We start from the raw sequence: 17049 nt of genomic DNA, 5'->3' as shown, positions 1-17049 counted from the left end.
TTCATTCACATCACACTTCCACCAGCTCCCCCAGGAACACCGTTCATTCACATCTGGCCCCGCCTCGCTCCACTGGAAATACAAAGGTGCTGCTGAGAGAACAGAGCCACATTGTCTTCCTCTCTTTTTTCTTCCCTGTCCCCAAAGAATCCCTGAACCTCCCCCAAATAGTCTTCCCCTCTCCCTCCACCATCAGAAGTCCACAGGCACATCAAGTCATGGTGCTGGGTAGTGGGTATCAGTCTCATGCAACGCATGTTCGAGCCTCAGACTCAAGTCAGCCAGATCTTGTGCTCTGTCTCAGTGGATTTTCTTTTTTCTTTATTTCTTTTTTTTTTCTTAGAGACGGGGTCTTGCTCTGCCACCCAGGCTGGAGTGCAGCCTTCAACTCCTATGCTCAAGCAATCTCCCCACCTCCGCCTCCAGAGTAGCTGGGACAACAGCCACACACCGCTATGCCTGGCTAATTTTTTTTAAATTTATTTTTTGTAGAGATGGGGTTCTGATTTCTGTTGCCCAGGCTGGTCTTGAATTCCTGGGCTCCAGTGATCCTCCAGCCTTGGCCTCCCAAAGTGCTGGGATTACAGGCACGTACCTGGTGCCTGGCCTCAATCTATTTTCTTAAACAAAGGTGCAACAAAAAAGTCATTTTTGTTTTAGAGTTTTTGAAGACTGTCCTCATCCTTTGCTGGGACTGGCATCGCATGGAGCATGATTGAGAATCTGTTTGCATTTGCACTTGGCCCCTTCCTGACACTCAGGAGATAAAGTGGAGTTTGAGTTGAACTGACTTCACCTGTTTTTGTGAATTTCAGAGATGACTTATTGGCTGCTCAGAAGGAAATCCTGTCTCAGCAGGAGGTCATCATGAAGTTAAGGAAAGACCTTACAGAAGCCCACAGCAGAATGTCGGATTTGAGAGGTTTGAACAATTTCCGGTGTCTCTTGACCTCCTGACCCACTCGAGAAACGAAGGAGATGAGGCTTAAGAGTCGGCCAGGCGCAGTGGCTCATGCCTGTAATCCCAGCACTTTGGGAGGCCAAGGCAGTTGGATCACAAGATCAGGAGTTCAAGACCAGCCTGGCCAAGATGGTGAAAACCCACCTCTACTAAAAATACAAAAATTAGCCAGGTGTGGTGGTGGGCGCCTGTGATCCCAGTTACTCAGGAGGCTGAGGCAGAGGATTGCTTGAACCCGGGAGGCGGAGGTTGCAGTGAGCCCAGATCGTGCCACTGCACTCCAGCCTGAGCGACAGAGCGAGACTCTGTCCCAAAAAAAAAAAGAGAGAGAGAGTTGAAAACCCTGGCATAAACAATCCTGCTTCCTTGTGTTGTCCCAGCATCTGTAACTCAGGGTCAGCAAAAGCCGTATCCTGGATATGTCCCTGATTCCCTCCCCCCACTGAGTCCCTGACTCAATGCCAAAGGGCACAGGGCACATTCTCTAGAGGACTTTGGACCTCTGCACTGAAATGCAACTTTCTTCTTCAGGGAAAATTTTCCTTTAGCACAGATTTGCTTCCAGAAGCAAAGGCTTGGAGGGCAATCCTGGGGTCTTCCTGCGGCAGGCCAGTTTGCACAAGCCCCAGCACTCACTAGCTTTGGGACCTAGGGCAAGGGCCTCTCCAGGCCTTCTCTTCCTCAGAGGCCAAGTAGAGACGACACGCCTTCTTCCTAGGGTTAACATGGACATCAGTGGCCCCTAGAGTAGGGGCAAAATAACTGAGTTCTGTGCTGTTCTGGACAGACACAAACAATGCTGTTCCTATTCCTGCTTTGTTCCTCCTTATCTCTGTGCTTTTACTTCTGCCTCCCTCCTTCTTGCATCTGATAGCAGCCTCTCTTTCCCATGTCTACTCTCCTTGAGCTGAAGGGCATGGATAGACAAGCAGGAGCTGGGAGATGGAACGAAGCCTGGGGAAGTGGAGGAAGGGAAAAGAATGCTCCTATCTTGTCCCCATCCCAAACCCTACAGGGTATTTGCTCCTTGTAGCTGTTCCTGTTAATACCCCAAGACATTTATGGCTGAGTTTTTTTTGTAATAAGGTATGAGAAAGTGTGGGGTAGAGGCTACAATGCCCAGTTCTCTGGAGATGTTGGGCCCAATTCTATATCTGCTCACTCTCAGTTGCATGACCTCAGGTAAGTCCCTTACCTCTTTGAGCCTCAGTTTCTGCATCTGTGAAGTGAGGATGCTAATAATAGCTACTTTATGCTTGTAGTCCCAGCACGTTGGGAGACCGAGGCGGGTGAATCACCTGAGGTCGGGAGTTTGAGACCAGCCTGGCCAACGTGGTGAAACCCTGTCTCTACTAAAAACACAAAAAATTAGCCAGGCATGGTGGCGCGCGCCTGAAATTCCACCTACTCAGGAGGCTGAGGCAGGAGAATCACTTGAACCCAGGAGGCAGAGACCCCCTTACTGGCCCTCCTGTCACTCCCAGGGGAGCTAAACGAGAAACAGAAGATGGAACTGGAACGGAACGTGGCGCTGGTCCAGCAGCAAAGCAAGGAGCTGAGTGTGCTCAAGGAGAAGATGGCCCAGATGAGCAGTCTGGTGGAGAAGAAAGACCGGGAGCTGAAGGCCCTCAAGGAGGCACTCAGGTTGGGTGGGCGGGGGAGGGGGGATAGTTCACCCGGCGTGGGGAGCCCCTGAGTCTTGCACAGAGAGAGGGCTCAGTACATGCTGCTTGAGGAGTTGAATGAATGAATGATATGTGTTTCATGGTGTTGCTTATTCTGTGCTTCTCAAACTTCCTTGTCCAATATTCCAGATGACAGGTCTCTGCTTAAATGCCACTTCCTCCAGGAAGCCCTCCCTCACTCACCCTCACCAAACATAGCCAAGGGATCCTGCCATGCATGGTCTCCCTCAGCCCCTGCACTCTGTCTAACCTACCACTTAGCACACAGCAAGGCTACCTTTGCTTGTTTTGTTGTTGTTTTATTGTTGTTGTTGTTTGTTTTTTTGAGATGGAGTCTCACTCGCTCTGTTGCCCAGGCTGGAGTGCAGTGGAGAAATCTTGTCTCACTGCAACCTGCCTCCCAGGTTCAAGCCATTCTTGTGCCTCAGCCTCTGGAGTAGCTGGGACTACAGGCATGAGCCACCACACCTGGCTAATTTTTTGTATTGTTGGTAGAGATGGAGCTTCACCATGTTGGCCAGGCTGGTCTTGAACTCCTGACCTCAAGTGATCCACCCACCTCAGCCTCCCAGAGTGCTGGGATTACAGGCGTGAGCCACCGCACCCGGCCCCATTGCCTGTTTGTTGTCTGCCCTTCCCACAAGGACAGGGTCTGTGTAGACCTTGCCCACTATTGATTTCCCAGCCCAGCACATAAGGGTACTTAATATTTATTTAACAAATGAATAAACTGGAGGTGTCAGCTTAAAATACATACAAAATATTGTCATCGTCCCCTGGGTTCATCTTTAAAAACACCTATGAGTTGCATTTTTACCCGCAGCTTATCCATATTTTGGAATGAGTCATGTTTTCATAAAAAGAGTTTGACTGAAATTGATGTTTTGTGGATATCTGGTAGCTTTGTGTGCCTCGTGGCCAAAGCAGATTCACATAGTGGCTAAAGGAGCAGACTGCACACCTGGCTGCCTGGTTTCAAAGCCAGACCCTAGACCGGGCCCGGTGGCTCACGCCTGTAATCCCAGCACTTTTGGAGGCTGAGGCGGGCGAATCACCCGAGGTCAGGAGTTTGAGACTAGCCTGGCCAACATATAGTGAAACCCTGTCTCTACTAAAAATACGAAATTAGCCAGGCGTAGTGGTGCATGCCTGTCCCAGCTATTTGGGAGGCTGAGACAGAAGAATTGCTTGAACCTGGGAGGCGGAGGTTGCAGTGAGCAGAGATTGCACCATTGCACTCCAGCCTGGGTGGGAGAACAAGAACAAAACTCCATCTAAAAAAAAATAGCCAGACCATCCATTTACAAGCAAGGTAACTACAGGCAGATTGCTGTGTGTCTGTTTACTTGTCTGTAAAATGGGATAAGCAGAGGACCTAACTTGTGGGATTGTTATGAGAGATAGAAGGGTTAGGCACACATAAAGTGTTAGAAACAGCAGACATGCCATGAATGTCCCTGTAAAACCACAGCAGGTGTCCTCAGCCCCAGTATAGGAACCAAGGGCAGGTGCTCCCTGCCCTGGCCACTCTCCCATAAGTCCCCTGAAACTGAATTCTCTAGAAATCTGGAAGCAGGAAACTGAAGTCTCAAAAGAATTCTGTTTCCTGTAAAAATAGAGCTCCATTTCCTGGTCTTCCAATGACTGCAAAAGTAATTTGTGGTTCCTGGAACCTCGTGCTGTCCTCCTCTTCTCTACCCCAGGGCTTCCCAGGAGAAACACAGACTCCAGCTGAACACAGAGAAGAAACAGAAGTCCCAGAAGAAGACCCAGACGTGTGACACCTCTGTGCAGATAGAACCCGTCCACACCGAGGCCTTCTCCAGCAGCCAAGAGGTGAGTGCCAGCAACTCCTGGGCACCCAGAAGGACGTGCTAAGACAGGGCCCAGTGGTGGCTTTCTTTCCTTTTGAAGATATTTTCATTCTAAGTTCCGAAAGTATGACTTACTTGTGTGAAACGTATAAAGTAAGTTGCAGAATCCTGCCTCTTCAGTCGCAGTCACCAGAGGTCACAGCTGTCCACAGTGTGATGTGCATGCCATGAGATCTTTCCCTCATAGAGGCCTCCACGTTCTGACACGGTCAAGAAAGTGTAGTGGCTGAAGATCAGGCGTAGATTCACTGCACCTGCGTTCGAATCCCAGCTCCTCCACTTAGAAACTCTGTGACCTTGGGGAGATCACTGTGCACCAGTTCCCTGTTCTGACAGTAATGACCATCCCCACTTTATGGGTTGGTTGAGAAATACATTTTATGTATATACACACCTGAACACACACACACAAATCCATACATATATTTATTTATTTATTCATTCATTCATGTATTCCGGGGCAAGGTCTCACTCTGTCACCCAGGCTGGAGTGTAGTGGTGCCATCACAACTTCACTGCAGCCTCAACTTCCCAAGGTTCAAATGATCCTCCTGCCTCAGCCTCCCTAGTAGCTGGGACTACCGACGCATGCCACCACACCCAACGAATTTTTGTATTTTTAGTACAGCTGAGGTTTCACCATGTTACCCAGGCTGGTGTTGAATTCCCAGACTCAAGAGATCCACCTGCCTCAGCTTCCCAAAGTCCTGGGATTACAAGTGTGAACCATCACACCTGGCCCATATAGATATTTGTTTAGTAGATAATTCTTTTACTAATGGTGTCAAGCCATGTACATTCTGCAACATGGGTTTAGTTTTACATACCACTATTTAATGGGCATCTTTGCAAGTATATGAAGATCTGCCTCACCCTTTTAAATGGTTGTGTAGAATCCCATTGTTTCTTTTTTCCAACCAGTCCCCTCTTGAGGGACACTTCCATTGTTTCTCGTCTTGTGCAACGCTGTAGTTAATGTACTTGTTCTTCCTGAATTGTGCTTGCTGGGGCCAAACTGCCCTCCCAGAGCCACGTAGTGAGTGCTCCGTGACTGTGGCTTGGTAGCTGTTCTATGCACCTGCCCAGAAGCATCTGATGGGAGTGTGTCCTTGAGTGAGAACAGCCTTCGTTGGGCCGTCCTGGAAGCAGGCACTCACACTCTGTCCCTATGGTTGGGGCTATGATACTCCCCACGGTCCGCAGCATGCAACTGTGAGACTCAGTGGTTCCTCAAGGCCCTGGTTTCCTGGAGCCTGGGGCTATTCTTTCCCTGGGGCTTTTTGAGCCTAGAGAGCATGACGTTCCAGTAATGGGCTTTGGATTTTCACTGGGAAGCCAGGCCAACTGTGTCAGCTTGCTTTCCGGCTTTCTCAAAGATGCCTTTCCCCTGCCAGACAGCATTGAGCCAGGGCCGCAAACAGCTTGAACGAAAGGGCTCGAGGTCCAGCCAGCTGTCCTTGGCATCGATTGCTGTCCAGAGCACTTTAACAGAAGTGTCTCCTGGTTGCTCGGGGTGACCAGGAAGGCGGGGGCTGCAGCAGGTCCACGTGGCCATAAGCTCCGTGGGGCAGGGGGTGTGTGGCACTCCTGTTGGAATCCCAGGCTCTTAGAGCAGAACCTGACCCATATTCATTCACTCGTTCAACAACTATTGAGCACCTGGTATGTGCCAGGCCCTATGCCAGGGATAGGAGAAGACGCACCAGCTCCCACCCACACCAAACGCCCTTGGACTCTGTGCACATCTGTGGGACTGGATTGTTGAACTGGGATGCCCTTGATTTTTAGTTTATATTATATGGAGGGATTAGTGGAGGAGGATGGGGGAGGGAGACTGCAAGATAAAAGGGGAAATGTGTTTGTTCCTTCTTGGAATGGTTTTCCTCCCTCGGGCTCCTTCCTGCTTTCTAGGCCAGAGTGGGTCAGAGGGCTTAAGAGTTGTATGAGAAAGAATTTCATCCTCTCCAAATAAATAAATTCCCAGAAGAGCCGCAAGGAGGGGTCATGTGACGTTCCTGGTACCCCTTCAGACTAGCACAGGCTGTGAGGCAGCCTCAATGCATGGCTACCCCTACACCCCCAAAATTTAGTATCTTCTGCCTCCTGCTATACACAGAGAGACAGAGAGAGAGGGAGAACATTCCAGGTTGTTTACTCTCAGGGCAAACACGCATCCTCAAGAGGTGACCGAGGCCAGTGTAGAGCCAACCCCGGAAGGGAACCAGCCATGCATCCTGTGAGCAGGGTGGAGCCAGGGCCCGAGGACAAGCGAGGCCCTACTAAGTGCAACCAGGGTGGCCTGCCTCTCTCTCCCAGCTGCTGAGCCCTGGTCCCAGCTGGAAAGCCAGGGCAAGCTCCTTACAGCTCCTGTTTCTGACAGGCTGCATATTTACTGAGTACCTACTGTGCTCAGACACAGTGCTTGGCCCTGGAAATAGCACAGTCTTCAAAGGAGATGAAGACTGCTCCCGTGGAGCCTGTCGTCTGCGAGGAGAGACACAGAAATAAACAAGCCAAGATCAAGTAAAATGTCCAGTGGGAAGAAGCGCTCTGAGAAACTGTACAGCAGGATTCAGAACAGATTGAGCTGGGGGAGGGGGTGGTCAGCTGGTCAGGTAGTCAGGGAGGCCTGTGCTGGAGGAGACCTGGAGCAGAGCCAGAAGGAAGGGAGGGAATGAGAGGTAGGGACATGGGGGTGGGGGTAGGGGACCATCCCAGGAGGGCCTCAGACAGCACTGTTGAGCCCCTTGTAGGAGGCCATGGGCCCTGTTCCCCTGGCGGCAGTGTGGCTAGCGCAGGGCCAGGGATGTGTCGTACAGGCCTCTGATAAGCATTTGAACCATCAGAGGAGGAAGAACAAAGAGATGTGGCCTTTGCTCTCCTCTGCGTTCTTTTCCTGGGAGCACCTATCACTCTCCAAAATTAGAGTATTTGTGCACCTGTCTGTCTGTTATCTGTCTGCCCCATAGAAACGCACCCACAGCAGCAAGGGCTGGTCCGCCTGCTCCCTGATCTTGCCCCAGTGCCTAGAACAGTGTCTGGCATGCAGCCACTGCTACCATTCAATAGATAGATGGATAGTCAACTTTTAAAATAATTTTGGTTCACTTCATACTACATATATATTATCTTCTATATCTATAGCTATCTATATATGTATATGTATATGCATGAAGTGAACCAAAACTGTTACTTTAAAAAGTATTATAAAAGAGCCAGATTGTCAATTTTTTCTCTTTCTTGCCAGTTTGACTGCAGCCTTCCCTGGCAACTCTATCTACAACTGAAAACTGTTCCCAACACCCCACCCTGTTTACCCACTTAATTTTCTCTTTACCATTTATAACTTCTACCAGATACTTTCCTCTTGTTGTCTGCCTGCCCACACGAGGATGCAAAATCTATGACAACAGGGATGCTGCTGGGTTTAGCCACTGTTGAATCCCCAGAGCCTAGAACGAGGCTTGGCACAATAAATCGATGTGAGATGGATGAATGAATTGCTTAACCTGGAGAAGCGTTGTTTAGCTCAGAGTTTATGAATGGACTTCAGGAGGTCTCGACCCTCTGGAAGTTGTATGCAAATATTTGTGTCGCTGCGAATTTTTCTGGAGGAAAAAACCCTGCATGCTTCCAAATCTTAAAAGGGTACGGGACCCTTAAAAGATGAAAAAGACGGCTGGCGCAGTGGCTTACACCTGTAATCCCAGCACTTTGGGAGGCCAAGGGAGGCGGATCACAAGGTCAGGAGTTTGAGACCAGCCTGGCCAACATGGTGAAACTTTGTCTATACTAAAACTACACACAAAAAAAATTAGCTGAGCGTGGTGGCGGGCACCTGTAATCCCAGCTACTCAGGGGGCTGAGGCAGGAGAATCGCTTGAACCTGGGAGGCAGAGGTTGCAGTGAGCTGAGATTGTGCCATTGCACTGCAGCTTAGGCAACAGAGCAACACACACACACACCGTCAAAAAAAAAAAGGTGAAAAAGACCTTTCTTTGTCTGTGCTCTTAGTAAACCCAACTCTAGGCTGGTTACAGTGCTTCATGCCTGTAATCCCAGCACCTTGGAAGGCTGAAGCAGGAGGATTGCTTCAGCTCAAGAGTTTGAGACCAGCATGGCAACAAAGCGACATCCTGTCTCTACAAAAAAATACAGAAAAATTAGTCGGGCATGGTGGCACACATCTGTGGTTCTAGCTACAGAACTGGAAGGATCACTTGAGCCCAGAAGTAGAGGCTACAGTGAGCCATGATCATGCCATTGCATTCCAACCTGGGCAACAGAGCAAGACCCTATCTCCAAAAACCAAAACAAACAACATCAAAAACACACACACAAAAAAAACTGCAACTCTAACCTGAGCTGTTTAGGATGGTCCATCTGGGTCTAGTGGCTACCATATTGGACGGCGCTGGTGCAGGTATAAAACATTCCCTTCACCACAGGAAGTTCTGTGGGGCAGTGCTGTTGCAGAGGCTCCAAAGTCGCAGAGGAAGGTTTTCCTTTCTCCAGCCCAACCAAGAGCCAATCTATCAAATCCTCCCTAGCAAATATTAAACAATCATCCTCATCACCAGTTAAAAGAAAGCATCATGCGTTCTCATCTGAAAATGCCCCTCCAGGAGTAGAATTTGCTGTGATTGTTTAGAAACAAGACCAGCATGACAGCAAATGGAAATCCAGGCATAGAACAGTATGAGAAGAAAACATAAAACGTGGAGAGGGAACATGGAGGGGCTCTTTTATTTATAGTGATGCTAAATAGGAAAGTTGGAAGTCTTCCTACATGTGACCCGATATTTGAGATGAAAAATGTAAATTCTGGCCGGGGGCGGTGGCTCAAGCCTGTAATCCCAGCACTTTGGGAGGCCGAGACGGGCGGATTACAAGGTCAGGAGATCGAGACTATCCTGGCTAACATGGTGAAACCCCGTCTCTACTAAAAAATACAAAAAACTAGCCGGGCGAGGTGGCAGGCGCCTGTAGTCCCAGCTACTCGGGAGGCTGAGGCAGGAGAATGGCGTGAACCCGGGAGGTGGAGCTTGCAGTGAGCTGAGATCCGGCCACTGCACTCCAGCCCAGGCCACAGAGCGAGACTCCGTCTCAAAAAAAAAAAAGAAAAATGTAAATTCTATCTCTTCTGAAGCCCGAATGCTCTTTTTCCAAAGGTGCTGAGAGACTGGGTTCCACTATACATGAATTGTTCACGTTTCTGTGAATGTAAGAGAAATCTTCCAATCCCTGATCAACTGCTGCCCACCCCATTCTGCCCACAGGAGCAATCCTTCAGCAATCTAGGGGTCAAGTGCAAAGGGTCCCGGCACGAGGAGGTCATTCAGCATCAGAAAAAGGCCTTATCTGAACTTCGAGCGCGAATTAAAGAACTAGAGAAGACGCATGCACCAGGTAAATCTCCTCCTTCCTAGTCAGAGCAGTGGACCCCAGGCTCACTTTGTGGACTGACCGGTTTTCCAAGACTACCATGTTTTATCCGCATCATCCCAGAACTCAGAGGACACTGTAATACACAAAAAGTTGGGCAGGCCATGATCTCAGAGTCAAGTGCAGGCCTTGATATTAAATAAGATTTCATGCACAACTCACTATTGTACTTTTTCTTTTTTTTTCGAGACAGAGTCTCGCTCTGTCACTCAGCCTGGAGTGCAGTGGCGCAATCTTGTCTCTGCAACCTCCACCTCCCAGGTTCTAGTGATTCTCCTGCCTCAGCCTCCCTAGTAGCTAGGACTACAGGGACTAGCCACCACACCCAGCCAATTTGTGTATTTTTAGTAGAGACAAAGTTTCACCATATTGGCCAGGCTGGTCTTGAACTCCTGACCTCTTGATCCACCTGCCTCAGCCTCCCGAAGTGCTGAGGTTACAGGCGTGAGCTACCACTCCTGGCCTAGTTTTTCTTATTTCATGGTGGCTGGGTGAGAACTTTGTCATGGACGAATACTGTCTAAGGAGCAATGTTGGAGAACCACTTAGAGGACCCCCTTTAGAGGGGACAGAGCTCTCCTAAGACTTGGGGCCCACTGCAGGCTAGGGCACTGGTCTAGGACCTGGAAGCCTGGTTCAAGTTCCATCCTGGTTCCATGGCTGAAGGGCCTTAGAAGGTCCACCACACTGATACCTGTGTGGCTGCAGCCTCCTATGAGCCGGGTGACCTTGGCCAGGTCATTTTATCTCTCTAGGCCTGTGTCCTCATCTGCCATGGGAGGTCGTAAGGATTAAAACAGGCCTGTGTAACTGTCCCGTAAATAGTTGCTATGGTTATTACATGAAATAACTTCTTCCTGAGCCTTTCTTTTGAGTCTACTTTATTTGTTTTATAGATCATAAAGACCACCAGAATGAATCCTTTCTAGATTTAAAGAACCTCAGAATGGAAGGCAGTATCCAGAAAATACTATTGGATGCAAAACCAGATTTGCCAGCTCTCTCAAGAATGGAGATCCTAGCGGTAACCAACGACAATTCTCTCTGCTGTGACTGGCATGTGGAGAGGAGGGGCCTGAGGGCAGACACTAGCTGGGTTCCCTGGCACAGCCATACATATCAGTGGTTCAGGCCAGGTCCTTCCTCATGGGCTGCTGTCTGTGCTCACTAGCTGGTGCCCCGACCATACCCATTGTCCAGGCTTTGCACAGAAAGGTAGCCTTGTGCTTGTGCACAGCATGGTTCAGCATGGCATTGACATTGGGCCACATTAATCGCTGAAGCATGGCTGGCCCCCTTTGCAGATCATGTGTCATATTATGTATGTATGTATGTATGTATGTATGTATGTATTTATTTAGAGATGGAGTCTCACTCTGTCGCCCAGGCTGGAGTACAGTGGCACCATCTCGGCTCACTGCAAGCTCCACCTCCCAGGTTCACATCATTCTCCTGCCTCAGCCTCCTGAGTAGCTGGGACTACAGGTGCCCGCCACCACACCCGGCTAATTTTTTGTATATTTAGTAGAGACAGGGTTTCATCGTGTTAGCCAGGATGGTCTCGATCTCCTGACCTTGTGATCCGCCCGCCTCGGCCTCCCAAAATGCTGGGATGACAGGCGTGAGCCACCGCGCCCAGCCGATCATGCGTGATATTCTGCAGAACATGTTCAGCAGGCTAAGATCATGTTGTGCCATGAGTTTGCCTAAAGTTTGCTTTTCACTGTCACCGGAAAAACACAACACATAAAAGGCAGGAGAAGGGAGCCGTGATTCAGAGCACACAAGTTCTAGAGTCAGAGGGACCTGTGTCCAGATCCAAAGTCTGTAAGCTGTGTGACCTTGGGCAAGGCTCTTGACCTTTCTGGGACTCCATTTCCCAGCTGTAAAATGATGACAAAAATACTGAAGGAGATAATTCTGGAAAGTGCTTAGCCTAATGCCTGGCTCCAGAGGAAAAAATAAATGATAGATGTTATTATTAAATATTATTTAAATAGGCCAGGTGTGGTGGCTCACGCCTGTCATCCCACCACTTTGTGAGGACAAGAGAAGAGGATTGCTTGAGGTCAGGAGCTTGAGACCAGCCTGGGAAACATAGCAAGACCCTATCTCTACAAAAAAATGAAAAATACATTAGTCAGGCATGGCGCCAGGTACCTGCAGTCCTGGCCACTCAGGAGGCTGAGATGGGAAGATCACTTGAGCCCAAGAGTTCGAGGCCACAGTGAGCTATGATCGTGCTGCTGCTCTCCAGCGGGGACAACAGGATTTCCAGAAGTGATTTGATTGTGCAATTGAACGTGCCTTTTTACCCTAAATGGATGTTTGGGCATTCGATGGACACGTGACAGGTCAGCATCTGTCACAGGACCCGCCGAGGGCATGTGTGCTGCCGCAGCTGGATCCACACCACACAGGCTTCTAGAAGAAACAACGAGGCTATCCTGCATTCTCTCGGCAGTTTTTCTGGACATTTACGAGAGTCCAGGAAGAGGGTCTTTGGAAATGAGCTGGTTCTCTTGAGAAAATCAAACCCTACTTCCCTGAGGGTGGGAGTGGAGGGACCGCCTCCAGGTTGGGATCAGTTCGATCCCCAGCCTGACCCGCACCCAAGACAGGCCTCCCCCTTAGCAGTGCTCCTGTCCCACCACAGACTGACCCGCTCCCAAGATAGGCCTTCCCCTCCGCAGGACCCCAGTCCCACCACAGACACCACACAGCAAGAAACCTCTCCCCTCTCTCAAAAGACCTCAATCTTCCAACACAACACTGGCAGCAATTCAAATTAAGAGAAAGGGGCCAAGGGCAGTGGCTCATGCCTAATCCCAACACTTTGGGAGCCGAAGGCGGGCAGATCACTTTGAGCTCAGGAGTTCAAGGCCAGCCTGGGCATCATGGCGAGACCCCGTCTCTACAAAAAATTAGCCAGGCATTGGTGGCTCATGCCTGTAGTCCCAGCTACTCAGGAAGCTGAGGTTAAAGAATCACTTGAGCCCAGGAAGTGGAGGCTGCAGTGAGCCAAGATCACACCATTGCATTGCACTCTGGCCTGGGTGACAGAGTGAGACCCTGTCTCAAAAAAGGAAAAGAAAAAAGAAGAGAAGGAGCAGGAAGAAGAATAGCTGGCATTTACTGAGTGCTTACTGTGTACTAGGCATCGAGTAAAGCCCTTCACATGTGTTATCTCATTTAATCCACACAGCAGCCCGCGCCAGTTACCATTGTTATCCTCATTTTACAGATAAGAAAAATTAAGACTTCAGGCCAGGCATGGTGGCTCACACCTGTAATCCCAACACTTTGGGAGGCCGAGGCAGGCAGATCACTTGAGGCCAGAAGTTCAAGACCAGCCTGGCCAATATGGCAAAACCCCGTCTCTGCTAAAAATACAAAACTTAGCCAGGCATGGTGATACACATCCGTGGTGAGGCACGAGAATCACTTGAACCCGGGAGGCGGAGGTTGCAGTGAACCAGCATTGCACCACTGCACTCCAGCCTGGGCAACAGAGTGAAACTCCGTCAAAAAAAAAAAAGAAAAGAAAGAAAAAGAAAAATTACGTCAAAAAAAAAAAGAAAAGAAAGAAAAAGAAAAATTAAGGCTTCAGAAGGTCAAGCACGTCACCCGAGGACACAAAAATAATGACTGACAGAGCCAGGACTGTGTCCCTGGAGGTCTGCCTCTTGTAACCTGCTGGTCTGCAGAGAAGGAGGTGGGAATGGTGTGATCAAACCTGCAGCCCAGACTCTTCCTTAGGCCACCCTCCCTCCGGACTCCTGCAACCTGCAGGAAAAGAGAGGGGATTCTGAAGGGGAGTGCAGAGGACGCGGCTCAGGGAGCTGGAGACACCAAGCTGCGTTTTAGGTTCTTTTTGTAGCAAGTCTGCCCAATTTATTGTCATCTTTAAATACCTGCTTTATTCTCATCTCATAGATAAATAAATATGTCCACTCTTAATATAGACAAATATGTCACACCTATCACAGTCACCTTTAGGCTTTTATATTTTTGTGAATGGGTTTTTTGTTTTTGTTTTTAAATCTCCCAGGTTTACAATGTAGAGCCAGTAAATGCTGCGAGCTGACATGATCTTGGTGTCCGTGGCGAGCACTGACAACCCAATTTAGTTGTGAGGGGATGTATGGGGCTTGTCCATGGCCTCCAGACTCCCCACTTGGCCTGGTGGCTTTTCTATGCCTTTGACTGGGGCTTTCAGCAAGCAGCCGGCTGAGCAGGGTCTTAGCAGGTACACAGCTGTCTCCTCTCTGGAAAGGGTCTAAAGTGATGCTCACCCACCATCTGCATCATCTCTGGAAAGGGTCAGAAGTGAGGGTCCAGTTTCCACTGCATGAAAATGACACTCCTTTAATAAAAGGATGGGGGGTATTTTCTGTTTAACCTGCATTCATTCATTCGACAAACATGCCCACTCTGCCAGGCGCCATGCTGGGCACAAGGAGGGGGAGAGTGAGCAAACAGCAACCCAGTCCCTGCTTCTCTGGCACTCTCGTCTGGACCAGGGTTTCCAGGCCTCAGCACTGTTGATGTTTTGGGAGCCCACAGTCTGGCGCAGTTTGTGGGGGGATGTGTGGATGTCTAGTAGCATCTTTGCTCTCTACCCCCTAGATGCTGGCAGCACTCCCCGCCTGCAGTTGTGACAATCAAAAATGGGTCCAAACACTGCCAAATGGCCCAGGGGAGGGGACAAAACCACCCCAATTGAGAACCACTGTTGTAGAGGGAAGACAGGCGATGATCAAAGACCAAGACAAGTGATGTATAATTACAGAGACTTCAAAGACAGAGTCATTCTCTGAAGGGTAGGAATACAATTATAAGAAAGCAGTTGACAAAGGAATCAGACGGAATGATCAGGACCAGACTGAAAATCAACTCTGTTGAGTTAATCTCCGGTAATCACACAGTGCTTTAGCTTCCGGTCATGGAAGGTCACAATGGAATGTCAAGAGAGGGCTTTCATTTCTTTCTGATTTCAGCCTCAGAATGGCCTTTGCAACGCAAGGTTCAGCTCAGCCATGGAGAAGTCAGGGAAGATGGATGTGGCTGAGGCTTTAGAGCTCAGTGAAAAGCTGGTACGTACATCCAGCATCCAACCCGCTGCTATCCAAAGCCTGGGTCCCCTGCAGTCAGTGTTAACCACGGGATAGTTTAAATGTCAACCTCACATGCCTGTTTAGTTGTTCTAATAACTCTGCAAGACCTACCTACTATCGCAGCATGGGTCAGGAATCGCATAGCCAAATTCCTTGAAAAACTGGGTAGTTAGAATGAAGTGTTTATATCTGTTGTCATTTTTCACCCCCGGTTCTCAAAAAAGGCATAGCGTAAATGGATGTGGGAGAAATGAAAGTCATGCTGAAAGCCCCAGTTGCACTCCTTTCAAAGCGTGTGTGTGTTCTCTGCAATTGCAGAAAGTGAATGAAACAGAATTAGACATTGGCCTCCTTAAAGCGGCCACCAGCGGCCTCCGGTAATGCCTCTTACACACGAACGTTTTCCTTGTAGTACCTGGATATGAGCAAAACCCTTGGAAGTCTGATGAACATCAAGGACATGTCCGGCCACGTGTCCATGAAATACCTCTCCCGCCAGGAGAGGGACAAGGTCAACCAGCTTCGACAAAGGGACCTCGACCTGGTATTTGATAAGATCACCCAGCTCAAGAACCAGCTGGAGAGGAAAGAGGAGCTGTTGAGAGCATACGAAAAGGACGTTGAACAGCTCAGGTACCTCGGCACCCCCACATCCCCGCATAAAGGCCCGTGCCTCCCTTCTCCTGGCTAAACTCAGGCTAGCAGCAGACACCTAGGCCTGGGACAGGAGGACAGAGACCCGAGTGTGGAACACCTAGAATGTCAGAAAGGTAACAGGGAGGGCACTGACTAGGCCTGGTAGAGGGAGTTCTGGCCCTGAGATGGCGGCTGCAGAAGTGCATGGTTTCTCCATTCTGTGGACTATTTTCTGTGCAAGCTGCACCTCTCGCAACCTTCGACTTACAGTTTCCCACTTGTGTGGCGTTGACAGCTCCGTCGTATTTTCAAGAGTCACAGTTCCCCACTCCCTGGGAAGTCGGGAGGGGCTGGTAGCACCTCCTTTATCCCCTCCCGCTACACACTCAGCTGACGAGCGGCTCGTTCCGCCCTCCATGCCCCAGATCTTCGACATGCTCTCCTGCTTGCGTGACACTCATGAGTGAGCCCCACCTGGATGTATTTTGAGAGACTTCCAGCTCTGGCACATTGATGGTGATTGGGAAAGATAAGGGAAAAAGAGACGCCATCTCTCCTCTGCACCTAGGCGGAGCAAAGTGTCCGTTGAGATGTACCAGTCGCAGGTGGCAAAGCTGGAGGATGATATCTACAAAGAGGCCGAAGAAAAGGCCCTGCTGAAGGAGGCCCTGGAACGCATGGAGCACCAGCTGTGCCAGGAGAAGAGGATCAACAGGGCCATCCGGCAGCAGAAGGTGAGGAGGCGCTGCTGCCCAGGGCAGAACCTCCCTGGCTGCCCTGCAGCTCCCATTAGCAATGGCCAAGGGAAGTCCCTGGAGGATCCAGGAAGTGCAGAACACATGGATGGATGGAAAGGGAGGCAACTGGATAGCTTTTGCATCAGACAGACCTAGGTTTAGACCAGAGCTCTACCGCTTACTATGTGACCTTAGATAGGTTTCTTAACCTCTCTGAGACTCATGGTGCTCATCTGTATTTTTCTTTTTTTTTTGAGACGGAGTCTCGCTCTGTCGCCCAGGCTGGAGTGCAGTAGCCGGATCTCAGCTCACTGCAAGCTCCGCCTCCTGGGTTTACGCCATTCTCCCACCTCAGCCTCCCGAGTAGCTGGGACTACAGGCGCCTGTCACCTCGCCCGGCTATCATCTGTATTTTTCTAATGGTGGCTGTTATTCATATTTATATTAATCTGCCAGGCGTTAGGGATATATAAGTTCTCAGAGAGTAGAGATTTGGATTCACTATTCTGAGTGCCTGGCACGCGGTAGACACCCAGTAAATATTTGGTGAATGGATGGGTGGAAGGACAGACAGGTTGGTTGATAGACAGATGG

At 49.6% G+C, this 17049-nt stretch overlaps 1 protein-coding gene across 1 annotated transcript in view; it reads left to right on the top strand.

Moving 5' to 3' along the window:
• FHAD1 (forkhead associated phosphopeptide binding domain 1) overlaps positions 1–17049 on the top strand; it is a 157330-nt gene that overhangs the window by 125143 nt on the left and 15138 nt on the right. Inside the window, exons 23-30 of the mRNA XM_026448299.1 lie at positions 816–922; positions 2446–2605; positions 4350–4482; positions 9800–9929; positions 10862–10989; positions 14966–15061; positions 15495–15715; positions 16287–16452. Coding sequence (XP_026304084.1) covers positions 816–922; positions 2446–2605; positions 4350–4482; positions 9800–9929; positions 10862–10989; positions 14966–15061; positions 15495–15715; positions 16287–16452 — 1141 coding nt within the window. The remainder of the gene's footprint in view (positions 1–815; positions 923–2445; positions 2606–4349; positions 4483–9799; positions 9930–10861; positions 10990–14965; positions 15062–15494; positions 15716–16286; positions 16453–17049) is intronic.

Source organism: Piliocolobus tephrosceles, chromosome 1 (assembly GCF_002776525.5).
Source record: "Piliocolobus tephrosceles isolate RC106 chromosome 1, ASM277652v3, whole genome shotgun sequence".
Classification (NCBI taxonomy): Eukaryota; Metazoa; Chordata; class Mammalia; order Primates; family Cercopithecidae; genus Piliocolobus; species Piliocolobus tephrosceles.
The sequence above is the reverse complement of the archived record's forward strand: the minus strand, read 5'-3'. Positions and strand labels throughout refer to the sequence as shown.